The sequence below is a fragment of the Natator depressus genome, chromosome 10 (assembly GCF_965152275.1).
Source record: "Natator depressus isolate rNatDep1 chromosome 10, rNatDep2.hap1, whole genome shotgun sequence".
In the NCBI taxonomy this organism is placed as follows: Eukaryota; Metazoa; Chordata; order Testudines; family Cheloniidae; genus Natator; species Natator depressus.
Window position 1 is genome coordinate 52,740,142 of NC_134243.1, and position 16,575 is coordinate 52,756,716.

General features: G+C 40.3%; 1 protein-coding gene across 4 annotated transcripts in view; it reads left to right on the plus strand.

Annotated features, from left to right (window-relative positions):
* RORA (RAR related orphan receptor A) overlaps nucleotides 1–16,575 on the plus strand; it is a 535,368-nt gene that overhangs the window by 489,245 nt on the left and 29,548 nt on the right. For all 4 annotated transcript variants that reach the window (XM_074966162.1, XM_074966161.1, XM_074966158.1 and 1 more), the window contains one exon: nucleotides 6,380–6,465. In XM_074966162.1, coding sequence (XP_074822263.1) covers nucleotides 6,380–6,465 — 86 coding nt within the window. The remainder of the gene's footprint in view (nucleotides 1–6,379; nucleotides 6,466–16,575) is intronic.

A 16,575-nucleotide genomic window follows, 5' to 3' on the forward strand; every position in this document is an offset into this window, starting at 1 on the left:
CCAGTATGGCAATTCTTACGTTCTTATGGATAGTTCTCTGAAAACATCCACTCAATGTGCAGCGGCAGTCAAAAAAGCGTATAACATAATGTTGGGAATCACTAAGAAAGGGATAGATAATAAGACAGAAAATATCCTATTGCCTCTATATAAATCCATGGTATGCCCACATCTTGAATACTGCATGCAGATGTGGTCGCCCATCTCAAAAAAGATATATTGGACTTCGAAAAGGTTCAGAAAAGGGCAACAAAAATTATTAGGGTTGTGGAACGGCTGCCATATGAAAAGCGATTAATATGACTGGGACTTTTCAGCTTGGAAAAGAGATGACTAAGGAGGGATAAGGTAGAGGTTTATAAAATCATGACTGGTGTGGAGAAAGTAAACACGGAAGTGTTATTTACTCCATCTCAGAACATAAGAACTACAGGCCACCAAATGAAATTAAATAGGCAGCAGATTTAAAACAAACAAAAGGAAGTATTTTTTCACACAACTCAGTCAACCTGTGGAACTCCTTGCCAGAGGATGTTGCGAAGGCCAAAAGTATAACAGGATTCAAAAAAGAACTAGATAAATTCATGGATGATTGGTCCATCAATGGCTATTAGCCAAGATGGGCAGGGATGGTGTCCCTAGCCTCTGTTTGCCAGAAGCTGGGAATGGGTGACAGGCGATGGATCACTTGATGATTACCTGTCCTGTTCATTCACTCTGGGGCACTCGCATTGGCCCCTGTCGGAAGACAGGATACTGGGCTAGATGGACTTTTTGTCTGTCCCAGTCTGGCCATTCTTATGCTCTTATAAGAAATGAGTTTTGGGGAGGGACTGTGAGCGAGGGTTCTTCACAGAGAAGTGCAGGGAGACTGTTCCAGACCTGGATGGAATGAAGCACAGAGTGAGAGGAGATGAAGGGAGGCTTTTTGAGTATAGGCAGCTCACAAAGATGCCAATTAGTGCTGATTTTGGTTGGCTGTTGGGAGTGCAATTAGGCTAAAACAAACATAATTTTATTTTTCAAAATGCAAATGTAACAAAACTGTACCAGCCAAAATGAATGTCAGAGAGGTAATATAGCCAGTCAATAAAACATCCAAATTAAAACATCAGGGATGGATGGGAAAGTAGTCTCTAGTAGTTAGGGCACTTGCCTACCACTTGGGACACACTGGGTCAATTCACTGATCTGCCACAGATTTTCTGTGTGATCTTGGACAAGTGACTAGGCCTCTCTGTGCCTCCATTTCCCAACTGTAAAACAGGGATAATAGTACTGCCACCTCACAGGGGTGTTGTGAGGATGAAGACATTAGACTGTGAGGTACTCAGACACTAATGTGATGGGGACAGTATAAATACCATAGATATTCAGAAGGACTGCCTCTTTCCCTCAATGGCCACTTCGTGTTCTCAAGAGTTATTTCTGCAGTGGCCTGTTGTGCTACTCAGGTGACTGCCAGCTTGAGCCTGTATTTGGGATTCTTGGTGTGTGGCTTGGGTTTTTTAATTCCATTTCTGGGTGGGAGTGTGCCACCTTCTTCTGCACAGGACGCTTTCAGTATGGTTCTGGAACATGTTTTTTCCACAATATGAAATATTCTTAGTATTCTAATCTACCAGGACAAACTGTCTGTCACCTAGGTATCCATAGCTATTTCTAAGCAACCACAAGAGTTTTATTTTTTCTCCAATTCATATGGAAGAAATTATTTGTTCATGCATGAACCAAAATCGGTCTGAGCACCACCTGGGAAGACTGGAATTGTAAACTATAATTTAGGCTAATTCTAGCTTAAAACATGAATTGCAGTATTTTATATAACCCGGAAAAAAACCCTACTGTATAAATATCTGTAAGCACAAAGCAGATACAATTAACATTAATAGGCAGAAAACTTTGAAACTGGGAATGTGAGTAACTCAAGTTGTAACATATTTTTGACATGCAAAAGTGTTTCACATGTATCTTGTTTGCATATGGACAAGATTTTAGCAAGTGCATAGTTGTATGTCAAAGTTAAAAAATGAGAGAGAAGATATCATATTTTCACCCTTATAAGAAAAACATGAAGCTTATGTACAGAAAGTTTGCATTCACTAGCCATAAAGTAGCTGTGCCCTTTAATAATTTTAGAGGAGGTATATGAACTTGTGACAGGGTTCTGTTTTAATAATGATTTGCAAAAGCAACCACTTAAAGCAGTAATTGATCTTATGTCTTTCCCTACATTAATTTTAATACAATTATTGGTTATGGAAATCCCAAGAAATCTATGCTTCAGAACTTCCTTCCACTGAATTGTAGCTCAAAAGTTAAAAGTAAAGGTTAAGTATTAAATGTTGTGTGATAATTGAAACTAAGTGTACTAAAGATAATCTACTCTATGACAAGTTCAGAGTTCTAAAAACATATCTAATTTGGTGCCACTACCCTTATCCATAATGATCAGTAAATGCTTCCGTGCCCAGGGTCTAACTCTTTTTCCCTTCTTGTGTTTTATGTAAATTCCATTTCGTCATCGCAGTAGGACATTCCAGACAATGCATTTTAGGCTAATTATTGCCCTTTTTAGACTATTCATCACTTAGCCTTAGGCCAGTATTGTGAAGGCATGTTACATTTCTCCAGAAACAAATTGCAAATGTCCTCTTGCTTAACAATTTGTAAAGAAATAACTATTGCATGCTTAAACTTCAGATGAGACTTTAACGAATGCATTAGTCATAACATATAAACAGCCTTATTACATCAGTTTCTACATGTAACAACACAGGAATTACATATACAGAAGTGGAGTATTAAATTATATATTGAGGTTTATCTGGCCAGTTGAGTCTTATCTATTGACTGGCAACAGGAGTTCGAATAGGATGTTAACTCACAACAGCAGGGACGAAAGTGGGTCTTACGTTTCAAGTACAGAAGTGGGAGCTGGATAATTTATTCCTGAAGTTGTCTTAGAATTTCTCTGTTATTAAGCCAGTTGCTTAATATCCATGCCTCAGTTTCCTGTTTGTAAAATAAGGATAATGCTATGTCACCTGTTAGAATCATAGAATATTAGGGTTGGAAGAGACCTCAGGAGGTCATCTAGTCCAATCCCCTGCTCAAGGCAGGACCAACACCAACTAAATCATCCCAGTCAGGGCTTTGTCAAGCTGGGCCTTAAAAACGGCTAAGGATGGAGATTCCAGCACCTCCCTAGGTAACCCATTCCAGTGCTTCACCACCCTCCAAGTGAAATAGTGTTTCCTAATATCTAACCTAGATCTCCCCCACTGCAACTTGAGACCATTGCTTCTTGTTCTGTCATCTGCCACCACTGAGAGCAGCCTAGCTCCATCCTCTTTGGAACCCCCATCAGGTAGCTGAAGGCTGCTATCAAATCCTCCCTCACTCTTCTCTTCTGCAGACTAAATAACCCCAGTTCCCTCAGCCTCTCCTCGTAAGTCATGTGCCCCAGCCCCCTAATCATTTTCGTTGCCCTCCACTGGATTCTCTCCAATTTGTCCACATCCCTTCTGTAGTGGGGGGACCAAAACTGGACACAGTACTCCAGGTGTGGCCTCACCAGTGCCAAACAGAGGGGAATAATCACTTCCCTCGATCTGCTGGCAATGCTCCTACTAATACAGCCCAATATGCAGCTGGCCTTCTTGGCAGCAAGGGCACACTGCTGACTCATATCCAGCTTCTCATTCACTGTGATCCCCAGGTTCTTTTCTGCAGAACTGCTGCTTAGCCAGTCGGTCCCCAGCCTGTAGCGGTGCATGGGATTCTTCCTTCCTAAGTGCAGGACTCTGCACTTGTCCTTGTTGAACCTCATCAGATTTCTTTTGGCCCAATCCTCCAATTTGTCTAGGTCACTCTGGACCCTAACTCTACCCTCCAGCATATCTACCTCTCCCCCCAGTTTAGTGTCATCTTCAAACTTGCTGAGGGTGCAATTCATCCCATCATCCAGATCATTAATAAAGATGTTGAACAAAACTGGCCCCAGGACCGACTCCGGCGCACTCTGCTTGATACCAGCTGCCAACTAGACACTGAGCCGTTGATCACTACCCATTGAGCCCGACAATCTAGCCAGCTTTCTGTCCATCTTATAGTCCATTCATCCAGTCCATACTTCTGTAACTTGCTGGCAAGAATACTGTGGGAGACTGTATCAAAAGCTTTGCTAAAGTCAAGATATATCACATCCACCACTTTCCCCATATTCACAGAGCCAGTTATCTCATCATAGAAGGCAATCAGGTTGGTCAGGCATGACTTGCCCTGTTGTTAGGTGCTTCAGTCATGAACATTTGTGAGGCACTCAGCTGCTATAGTAATTACTAATGCATATAATATATTAATAAAATAATATAAATTAACACTTGGTAGCTTCCTCCCCTGTTGTTTTCAGTGTGCGAGCGGAACAGCAAAATGAAATTAAGGAGCTTGTATGGAGGGTACAGGCAAGCCTGCAGAGGTTTCAGAGGTCCTGTCTCCTTAAGAATCCTAATATGACACTTTCATTTCAGCCTATCATTATAACTGCCCCAGGAAAATTGTGGGATTAAATGTCTGGAAGTAGGAGGTACCCAGTATAGAATCAGTTGCATGCAGTGCCCCACTGTGTGAAAATGTTTGAGAACCACTGGTACAGAAATGTCAGTAAAGAAGCTGTGTAGTTGCATAGCTGCTGGTGCTGCTTTCCTGAGCTTAGCATAGTAGCTAGTGTTCAAATCATGGGAGCAAGTCACTATTCCTCAGTAGTTGCTTCATTCACTGCATTTTATATGGATTGGGGAACATTCTAATTTGCCAGATGCCTGTAATAAATTTAAGATGTATTCATTTAATGTTTTCTGGCCCTTACAATAACATGCCTGACCCTAAACTGTGAGTCTCCCTATTGCATGTAAGTGGGTCAGAAAGAAAAACTGACACTGCTTGTTTAACAACTATTCATTTCACACTATCTGTGTTCAAAGTGCTTAACAGTACATAGAACAATACACAATCTCTAATCAGAAAAGCAGACACATTTACCATATGAACTCATGCTGAGAAAAAAGGCTAAGGTACCCACAAACATTGTGATGTAATGTACTTTAAGGTTTACTGTTGGACAGCTATAAATTCAACAAAGTTAATATAAAGTCTCTTTGAGGTAATCAGACAATGTGTTAATGGATTTTAAACTCCTCATTGGAGATTAACTGCTCTTCTGATAGTAAATTATGGTAAGAAACCCCGTTGTATCTTGGAAAAACTCCATTGGAGATTGTGAGAAACTTATGGATGGAGCAGTCCAGCTTAATTGATGTAGCCTAGTCCCACAACATTGCACAAACCAGTCTCAGAATTTTGGAGACCGCATACAAGGCAACAGCACTCAGGTACACACCATTTTTAAAAAATGCATGCGTGCGCGCACACACACAGAGTAAATTGGACTTCTGAACTGTGAAACACTACCAATACTTGGTGAAAAGTCCTGCTTGGAAAGAGACTTTGTTAGTAATAGAACCTTTCAAAGGATGCAAACCACATACACTGGTGGAGTTTGAGGATGTATTCCTAGGTATTTACACAGAACAGACTCCCTGGTAATGTGTGTTACTTGCCCAGGTGGGCACCTTATGAACTTCAATATATGCTGAAAGAGCTTTATAGCATGATAAACTTAGTTCAGTAAAGAAGCAGTGCTTTCATAGAGTTCATCTGGTCCTTTCTCAAGAAAGGGAGAGAAATACAAAGAGGAGAAGATATACTCCAGTGCACCTAGAGTAGTGCCATATTTTCCTCCCTTCTTCAGTCTCAGGGTGTTAATACACTAATTATTAATAATAAACATTCAATCTAAATTTTTTGTGAATTTGAGATCCTTCATTTAAAATGCTACCGGTATTTTCCGTATTTATCTGTGTATAAAACTGGTCAGTAGTGTAGACTAGATGGCCACGACACTTATGTGTAAAGCGTTACATTCATATAATGGATTTTCAGCCAGGACAAACTTTATACCTTTTGTAACAACTTTGAGGAAAGGAGATTGGAGGAAACCTTTTAGTATTTAGTACTTCAGCCAAAATGTGATCTCCCCAGTTCTTTTTGGCTTTGAAATGCTGATCCTAGCCTTCTTGTGGGTTCTTAAACACCTTCTCAAATGACCCATTTTAATAACCTGAAAGCTATTATATAACGAGCAGCCATAATTTAGTCCAAGGCTCTAGGGGGACCCTCACAGTTCAGCAATGAATAGTTAATGCAGTATAATGTTTAGTAGGTTATTAGTTTTCACTGTACAAATGCTGATCAGGGAACGCTTTTATAAGGTGTTTAAAAGAAAATGTAATTAACTGGTTGCGTGCTTCTGTTGCAGCTCAAATTGAAATTATTCCATGCAAGATCTGTGGAGACAAATCATCAGGAATCCATTATGGTGTCATTACATGTGAAGGCTGCAAGGTAAGCTTTGGGGAAAAAATTAAATCTTAAAACATCTGTGTTTATCCATTTGAGTTTGATTCTTTCATTTTATAAATATCAAATTTTGTTTTGCTGTGAAGTTGATTATGTTTGATTGATAAAACTAGTAAAAAAAAATTGGGGAACAAGTTTAAAATACAGTTTAAGCATAAGCTTGGGCTCCTACGTGATTTTTTTTTCCAAGCCCTTGGGAGAGCTTCCAAAATCACAGGACTTCCTGTTGTGCTATGGATGTGATAGAAGAGGAGTAGAAAGATGAGTCCTTTCCAGCAGGCCACAATGAATCTGTTTTATGGATTCACTTAGATAGAATTTGCAGTTTTCTTGATTTCTTTTTTTTTTTTAAATGTAAAATACATGGTTGGGTTTGTTTTTGTTTGGTTGGTTGCATTTTGGGGGAGGTTTTTTGGTAAGTTGCAAAGAAACCTAGTGAAAAGGTGTTAGTTGAGATCTCAGGCTTTTAAGTTTCCATTTGTAAATGTGTGTTTGTAATTTACTGCACTGACTTATACATATATTTTATCCTGCATAGAAAACAGCATGAGATGAAAAAATTGTACAGGGTGTATTTTTTGTATTAAAGATATAAAAACCTTCCTGCTGGTTTTTTTAAAAAAAAGGAAAAAAAAAAAAAAGAAGTTCACTGTGGTGCAATTGATTGCTGTGTGAGGTTTAGGCTTGGATTTTTTTTCTCTCCTGAAGTTGAATCTTCAATAAGTCCACTAAACTAAGATTTCAGTAGCAGTGTTAACCCTCTGTTCTGTGTCAATTTCTTTCAACGAAGATTAAATTAATTCAGCATTAATGCTGACACCTGTCTGGCGATACTGCAAATACACACACACGCACGACCTGGTCCTGACACATTCTGTACGTCCCCGCTGCAGGCTTGTTTTGCGGGCATCGTTCTCTCATGCGAGTACCTTCTGCTGTCACTCGAGTACTAATGGGTTTTCCATCTTTAACCCACATTTCAGAGGATAAGAGATTACTCTTGCCATTTCTTTCCCAAGCTGCTGGCCTGCTTCCCTTGCTGGGCGCATGATACTGCAAGTACCTTCAGAGATTAGGCTTCTGTCTCTGTGCTAGACGGAGATTCATCCTGTGCTCTTCCAGACAGATTTTAGATTTTTTTACTCTGACTCACCCATCCATCTAGCAGCAGCCCTGGTAGGGAGAGATTCCTGGGAGGGGATCGTAATGGAAGCTGGGCATTTCCCAAGTTCAAGTGCTTCCTTAGTGATGGGCTCTGCTAAAATATCTTCATCTATTTTATCCTGATAAAGCTTCTGTCCACCACTGAGCAGCTTCAGAATTCAAGGGCCAGCTTCATAAGAGAGACGGGAAGGGTCGCATACCTTGGCCAAGGCTGCTGCTTTGACAGGTTCACTTTGTCCTAGATATATGATATTGGAGAAGGCCAAAGCCATGATGCCTGAACGCTGCCTCGCTGTGTCACAGTTATCATTGCCCCTCTTCATCACTTACCTTAGGAATCAGCCAGTCATTTTCAGCCAAAGGGCAACTCGGATGTGCAGTGTGAAAACCCAGGTGGTTGCTCTACTCTATTCAAATCAGCCTCTTTATTTTTGATAGGGACACCCATGCACACCAGCAGCCCTGAGCAAGTGACTTTGTGTTTCATATCTTCATCTATGTGCAAGACCCTCCTCCCCATCCCATCATCCACGCCTAGAAATTTAGAGCATCAGTTAGCTTGGTTCATTCTAATTTCTTTACACAGCTTGCCACCCAGTTTCCAGCCACATCTCTCAAAGTCTAAGGTCTTGCAGAGTTCAGAGAGAGATTCTAAAAGAAAGTCAATGTGCTTCACATTAGTACTGACTGTCTGCGGTATTCCTAGGTTCTCAGCCAGATATCACTGCTCTGCAGTTCCAACTTGAGGTGGGGACAAGGAGAGGATAAGAGATTCCTCCCACCTCCAAAACACCAAACCCAAAAAGGGAAGAAACACTAGAAAGAGCCATAATGAGTTTAATCTCTTGGGGGATCTGTTAATCACTCCAAGCATTCATCCAGGTCATCAGCTGAAGAGGGTCCATATCTATGTTCATCCTTTTATCTGGTCTCCTTTTCCTGTATGAAGAGATGAGGCTCGTGAATTTTATTGACTACATCCTAACAACCACAGACCCTCTATACGTGAGCATAGGAAGAAGGGCAAAGCCATCTTCCTAATGCTTGAATCTCTGTTGGAGATTCTGGATAGACTGTGGATTCCAGGACATAGACGAAAAGATCCCATCATAAGGGCTGTAGAGGAACCATACCAAGTTAGCTGGACAAATCTTTCAAACTCTCCGTGGACCTCAATGTCTGCTTCATTTCCTAAGATAATCCAAAACCTGTGTCATCACAGAAATATCAGCAGACTAGAGATACTATCCTTGAGATGGCTTCCCCTCCAGACTGCGAAGTTCTATTAGCTCATGATTACAACCCACTTGGAAGATTGGCGAATGTTTTCTTCTCCCAGGTTGGTACTGCTTCAGACAAATGGGCTTTCTAAGAGAGCAGAGACTAGGCATAGAATCTCAAGATGCTCCCTCTCTGACCCTCTTGTCTTTTCTCCCGCCTCAGGACACCAGTAATTGGGAAGTAGTGCTGAACAGTTCCATGGAACATGTCATCACCCTAGGGTCCATTCCATTTTCAGTGGAAAAAGCAGGGTTATTTTTTTGTTTTGTTTTGGTTTTTTTGGAGGGAGGGTGAAGACTAAAAACAAAAAACAGTTAGTTTAGCTCAGTATTTGTCCTGTCCAGATGGAGTACAGCAGTAGTCAAGGTTTTTTTTACTGAATGAAGACACTGGCTATTCTAATGCAAGAGAAAACCCCTTCATGTGATCGATCAACCTCACAAAGGTCTGTCTCTGTACTCTGGTGTACCTATGTCCCCAGTGCTACCTGAGATACAAAGTCAAGAAAGCCACAACCAGTTATAGTCATTGTCCATTCAAGCTGTCCCAAAGTGCGTGGTTATCCTGACATCCACCTTTGAGACACAGGGCATCTCATTTTACCAGTACCTCTATGGCTTCTTATCAAAGTCTTATTCATGTGAAGTGGCAGCCCTTCAACACTCTACCTTGGCTTTCCATAGAATATCAAGTCAAGCACAAAGTCTCTGTCCTTATTTTCAAGATTGTCAATGGTCTGGGCACAGGATATCTAAAAAAATCACCTAAAGCTCCAGGATGAAGATTATGGTCAACCATTCCACTCCTCTGGCTCAGTAGAACTTTCTGCTCTAAGGGTAAAACTGGTGTTCAGGAGACAGAGCTTCCTTGGGGGCTGGTTGCAGACTTGGGAACAAATTCCCACAGGAACTAAGGATGATCACAAACCTCACCACATTCCAATTACAAGATTCATTTCTTTGACCCACTTTCTCTAACATAAACATGTAGCAGCATGTCTGTATGGAAAAAAGCACCACACTGCACAAACAGTCCAATCTCCCATTGGGAAGAGGATGAAAGCAAACAAGCCACACATAATATAGTAGGCACATTGTCTAAGGCACTGTGGGAAGGTCCTCAGATACTATGGTGAAGAAGATGGTATGAGAACCAAGATAGAATAGAACTGTCCAGATCTTCAAGACTCACAATTTTGTCAATGACCAGAATTGCTCCTCCATCCAGTCTGAGAAGCTCATTCACCTAGGAGTTCTTGGGCAAACCTCCACAAGAACAGCTTTTGGCAAAGCTAGCAGGTCTCACTTTACCAGTGCCTTCAGCTAGTAGATGCATGGCCATCTGCATGGAGACAGTACTCTGAGCAATGCTGCTTCTCCTCCTCTGCAAGATCCCCTGATCAACCATTGGAACTCACCTGAGCAGACATAAGTTCATTCATTGAGAATCCCTCCATCAGAATGGCTATTCCTTCACAAATGTAAATCCCTCACTTATTGAAGGACAAGGAGGTCCTTGTCTGAATCTCCTACAATCAGAATAATGACGGATGCCAGCCTGACAGTGGGGTGTGTAAATGGAGTCCCATATGGGTCAGGCAAATGGTTTCCCCTGGTCTCCTATGCAGTGAAGAATGCAAAACTTAATCTTCTCTTGAGAATCCCACCAGGTCAGCCAAGCTAATGGTGGGGAAAGCAAAAGCCCTCCCCCACCCCAATAAAACAAAGGCCCAAAACAAAGTGAGGGATGTTCTCCTGTTCTTGGAGCATTAGGACCATAGGATGATAACTATGTACAGCCAGGACAACTAAGCCTACACGCACTTGAACCAGGTGAATAATATCCTGCTTACCTCATTCATGTCCTACACTCATTCTTAGTTTTGGGGTTAAAATGAAATATCGTGTCTGCTAGGTATCTGACACTCTGGGTGTGTTCATGTAGTTCTCTTCTTTAAAAAGGCAATACTGCACTCACAGAGTTCAGATCTTCCTAATCTTGGTGAAAAATGTGGGAGTGCTGGTGGGGATGACTGTGTTCAGAGTATAAATGATCATGGCTTAAAAAGTGTTTAAAATCCTGTGCTGTGGCAGATGTAAAGGTAAAGAAGGATTTTGTTTGTGTTACACTCTTCCACAGTAGAAGCAACAGTCTCACTGAAGAGAGCAATTTTGGGTGGGGGACAACTTGGTGTATCTTGGCTTCTCTCAGTGTGAAACAGTTAGGTACTATTTCCCCACAGTGTGTTTTCCAGCTTTTTGTGGCTGTAATCACTGCAATTTTATATGTTCTTATACTGCTCTTCACATAATCTAACCTTTGATTTAAAAAAAAAAACAACCCCTAAATTTTAGTTGTTTCACACTCTCCTTTGATGGTGCAGCTATTAAGGTAGTGGTCCCAGTCCTGCACTGTGATACTCGGGTAGACTCTTGTACTAATACAAAATCCCAGTGAAGTCAGGGTCCTAAATTATCATTAAGTGAACAGAAGTGCTGCTACCCTCTCAAGCTAGTCTTGTGGAAAATGATCTCCAATAACAGCCGCGAAGTTGGATGGTTTCGTCTCTCTCACTCTTTTCACCCCAGTGTGGTGGGCACTTCAAAGCCAAAATAGGATTGTTTAAATGCTAACATTATTAAATACAAGGAAATTAAATGCAAACATCTACGCTAATGTAGCATTAAGATTCCACATTTGAAACCACAAAAAAGCTGTGAAGAACAAAAGTTAAGATTCCAATAGCAATGTTAACGTGGCCTAATTCCCCTTTGCAGTGCTGTAATTATTACATTTAATAATACTTAGAAGTGTTTTCTGTTCAGGTTTCAATTTGTTTTTATTATATCCTTTGGCATTTTTAATGAAGCCAAGTTAACGCTGCTCAGGAATCTTTCATTTCCTAACTTCTTGTGATTTTAGCTGTTCTACCTTAATCTAGTGATTTATATTTAATATTTATTTGTGTTTTACAAAGAAATAAAAACCTCACTGAACATTTGCAAGCCTCCTGCCTCTTACTTGGGCTTAAATGCCTCTTTAAAAAAAACACCCTCTTTTTTGGTCAAAAAAAAAAATGAATTTCCTCATCTGTCTATTGCTAATGTCCTCTGTGAGAGGTAATTTACAAAACATGTTTGAGGGTGAAGGGAAGAAGGTACCTCTCTCTGTAATACTTCCAATTGTCATTTTTTGCTTTGTTGAGCAGTATTAGACAGAACTGAATTTTCATTTGTGATTAGTAAACACGATCCTTGAAAATCTGCTGGGTAGAATCATTAGAAGAGGGAGAGTGATTGAGTGCATCATCTCCAGCTTTGTCCCTAAACAGAGAAACTATTTTCAGGTAATACTTGATATTCTAAATTTAATTCCTGAATAGCTTGTAGGGACTTACAGTGAAATACTTTGATATTGGGAAACAGAGTTTTGAATTTGAATAGGGTTAGAAGGATTAGATTTTCAGTAAATATCAGTAAACACCAATTTCATCAGACATATAAATTGAAAAAATATTTCCATCGATATTAATCCAAATTTACACAAGCAAAATAAGATGAAAAATTATGTCTGAGAATTTAGAGTTTGATTTAAGGATAAATGCTTTGTATATTTTTTATGTGAGATGTTGACAATTTGTGTTTTAACAGTTACAAAGCTTTAAACTTTTGAATTTAACATCTGTCATTAAATATTTGTCTGACACACACACACACACACACACATTATTTCCCACAGCTGTTAAAATTTAAATTGAAAAATGCTTAGAAATAAAGATTGATATCTGCTGAAATTATGAAAAAATAAAAATCGAGCTCTGCCATGCCTACTTCTGAATTATGCCTTTAGCGCTCTGGATACAACTAGTTTCAGGTTCTTCTCTCAGTGATGACAAGCTCATGCCTAATTTGCCAGTTAATACACAGGTGTGGCCACTCTCCTTACTTGAATGCATACATTCAGTTTCATAACACCTTTCACACAGGGCACTTGAGGGCATTTCTTGTACTTTCAGAAGTTTAAAGGCACTCAGCACTCACTCTCTTGGCACTCTTCAAAGCTGTGAGAGTTGTTTCAGTAAAAAATACAACTGGAGTATTCCTATTGTTGCTTTGAAGGAGAATATTTTGTTTTTCTTTTCACTTGGACTTCAATTTATGCATGAATTCAGCTAGTTCTAAGTTCTCCGATTATAAAAAAAAAATTTTTTTAACTTAACTCTGAGGGTCACATTGACTTTGGCTATATTTGCCTTTAAATCCTGTTTGGAAGCTGCTTTTTTTCTTTTCTTTTTTTTTTTTTTTTAAATACTGTTCTGCCTAAACCAGTTTCCAATAAAAACTGGTGAGCTGTTATGGATGGAACCTAATCATATTATAAACTGGGTTTATTAGGAGCTTTGTATAAACTGGTAGACACTGTAGGAAAACCTGTCTCAAATGTAATTACCAGTTTCGTTTTTTGCATTTGTTTCCAGAGCTGTTAAACCCTTAATCTTTATAAACAAATACTTACACAAAAATCTTTCCCCTTGAAATCTAAAAAATAATTTAGTTGTCATAAAATGGTTACAAGTACAGTTGGAATATGTTCATCCTTTTCATGTAACAATTATCTCTTGTTATGTTTTTAAAAGAAATTTGAAGAGAGTTTGGCTTAAAATCAGAAAGGATTTTCCCTCAGAATTGTTAGTTGCTCAGAATACTGCAAAATGTAATGGTACGTGGATGTCTCTAAGTATTAGCCATAAATCATGGGATTATGAATAAGCCTTAGTTGTCACAGGCTTGTGTATAATCATTCCAAAACGTCTGCCATTAGTATGCAGGAAGGCAGCTGTCAGCTGTTTTCTTGTAATTAAACAGCCAATGAGCAGCTAATTAAGACATATGTGTATACAGAAGTGGAAGAGGGTAAGCTAATGAACTGTAGGAATCAATTCATTAAATGAAAATTGTCAAAAGACCAAAACATGAGATCAGCATTTCAGCCTGTGCCTAGCCGGAAAGGGAACCTATAAAGTGAGATTTGTGACATCAGGGAAGCACAATTGAATTTCTCCCCTCCTGAAGAAGGAACCTAAACCAACACGTCTATAATACTCACCCATTAAATAGTAAAGTTATTGAAACTATTAATAGGTTTGGTGAAAACTGATATTTACATTTCAAAGTTGCTTTTTTAACAAGCTTGTATCCAAGCTGACAAGCAGATGAAAAGTTCCCCTACACTTTTTTCCCCAAAAAACTTGATTTTTTGGCACTCTATGAAAAAACATAGTGTGCTGTGTATAAATAGGAATTTGAAAGGCAGAGTTGAAGCTAACATTCAATTCTGCTCCTCTCTGTTCTGCTAGAACTATTTTAATCTATGTATGCAAAAAGAGACTTTAGGATGAGAGCCTGGCATCATTTGAAGTTGATGGGAGTTTTATATTGACTTCAGCAAGGCTGGCATTTCTCCTTCGGTGCAAACTATGTAGTACCAGAAAACCCTGAACCAAATTGTGCTGTCAGTGACACCATTGTGAGCTTTTAGGGTCAGGATCTGTCACTTATTTTATATCTTTGTATGATGCCTTGAACAGTGGGGCTTGGAGAGGGGTCAGTCACAGACAGTGCACCCCCTCATGACCAAGCACACTGCAGCAGCCACTTGGACTCTGTAGCCCCTTGTCGACAGTCCCCTCCACGACTGTGGTTGTTTGACCCTTCTCACAACTCAGCCCTCCAGCCAGGTCACTTATAGTTCACACCCTTTCTAGCGTAGTGGAGAGTCCAGCAAACAGAGTCTAATGGCCTGAGGCCAGGTCTTCAGCCTCACCCTGGGCTCAGTAGTCCTTTCTCCCTTGAGTCAGGAAGGCTTTTACATCCCTTTTCCTGCGGGCAGGTAGGGGAACCCAGCCCTCTTTCTTCTCTCCTCTGGGTTCCAGCCCAGGGACCCTGTAGTAAGCAGCTAAGGTCTGCTTCCTGAGACTCGCTGCTCTTCCCCTGGTTCTGGCTCCTTATACCATTTCCTGCCAGTTTTGTGGCTGATACAGTCCCCTCAGGCTCACTACCAGCCTCCTTCTGCCTGGTTTGCAGGCTCTTATCCCAGCTGTTGATGATCCACCAGTTAGGTACAGCTGAGGAGCTATCTACTCTGTCTCTTGACCCTTTGGTGGCTGTGACAGGATGGAGTTTATACCCTCCATCACAGGACCTAACTTGGCTATGGCGTTTAGGAGCCATACTGATGGTAACAGGTTTCAGAGTAACAGCCGTGTTAGTCTGTATTCACAAAAAGAAAAGGAGTACTTGTGGCACCTTAGAGACTAACCAATTTATTTGAGCGTGAGCTTTCGTGATGGTAACAGTAATTCTGAGAGCATATGGCTTCTAGCTGGCCTCCATCAAAAATGTTAATGTATATTCTATTTTTCCCCCATACCCCTGCTTTCCCTGCACGAAGATCGTGACTAACTCAACACCTTTGACAAGACAGTGCAGATTGTACAAGAGTAATGTGTATTGTTGTGTTCTGTTTTCAAAGAAAATTCCAAAGAACTGTAATTGCGTGTAATAGCTCTTTGATGTTAGGGTTTTCACACATACATTTGTAATAATGTGAGTCCAAAGGGTTAAAGAGTTCTACGATAATTGGCAAAAATATATAATTAATGACCCTGGTCATTTTTAAACAAAAAACAAAACTCCACTCAGGTAAAATTTGGCTTCTTTTTTTTTTTTGTTTTGTTTGTCCATCATTAATTACAACCCAAACCCCTAACTGGAACATTCCTAAGCTCTGGGGAAGTTTGGATCCATTTCTGAAAATTGTGACTTGGGCTTTGCTGAGCTTTAAATGCTGTTGTTTTCAGTAGACACACATAGTATAGCACAGTTGATCTTTAAAAGCATTACACTGCATTCATCGGGTGTAAACAGCAAATGCTTTTAAAGGTCCCAGTTGTAGATGGCATGGTTCTTTAGGCAGTGCTGCACTGTTGAAATCTAGTTGCAAGCTGTAACTTAGTTGATAAATTGTACACAAAAATGTACTGGGCAGATATGTCTCTAGGACAAATCTAGAAAGAGCAAAAAGCCCAGTAAGTTTCTCAGTTACAATATTGAAAAATAACCTCTGCTTGAAACCGATCCTCAGTAGCCATCCACAGACTGTCCCCATATAAAAAGGCTAACTGGCAATGTTACCCACAACAAATTGTCTGCTTGCCCAAATTAAGGATTTACCCAAAAGAACGCTATCATTCTTCCAGTTGCATGCAGGGCCAAATTAACTCATCACTGGGTTTTTGGAAAACACAATTGTGGGTCTCTCTAGTGAACAGCTAAACTAGATGCTCCAGTAGTAGGAATGTGTTTTGTATTAACCCCATCCTGACCTGCACAGCTGCACTAGTGATCTGTTAACACAAGCACATGGGGCTCCTGTGGCAGGGTTGTTGCTTAGTTAACTCTCTCCTATCCAGATCTATTTGTGACTGGCTCCTGCTGCACAGACACTTCCCTATTTAACCCCTTCAGGTCCGCCCTGTTCCTCCACCCCCGGACTCTCCACTGCCCTTCTACAGTTGAGTCCCCTGTGTGGACAGTCTCACTGTGTGTGCATCTCCCCATACTTGTAACAGGTCTTGAGGCAGTTGCTGAG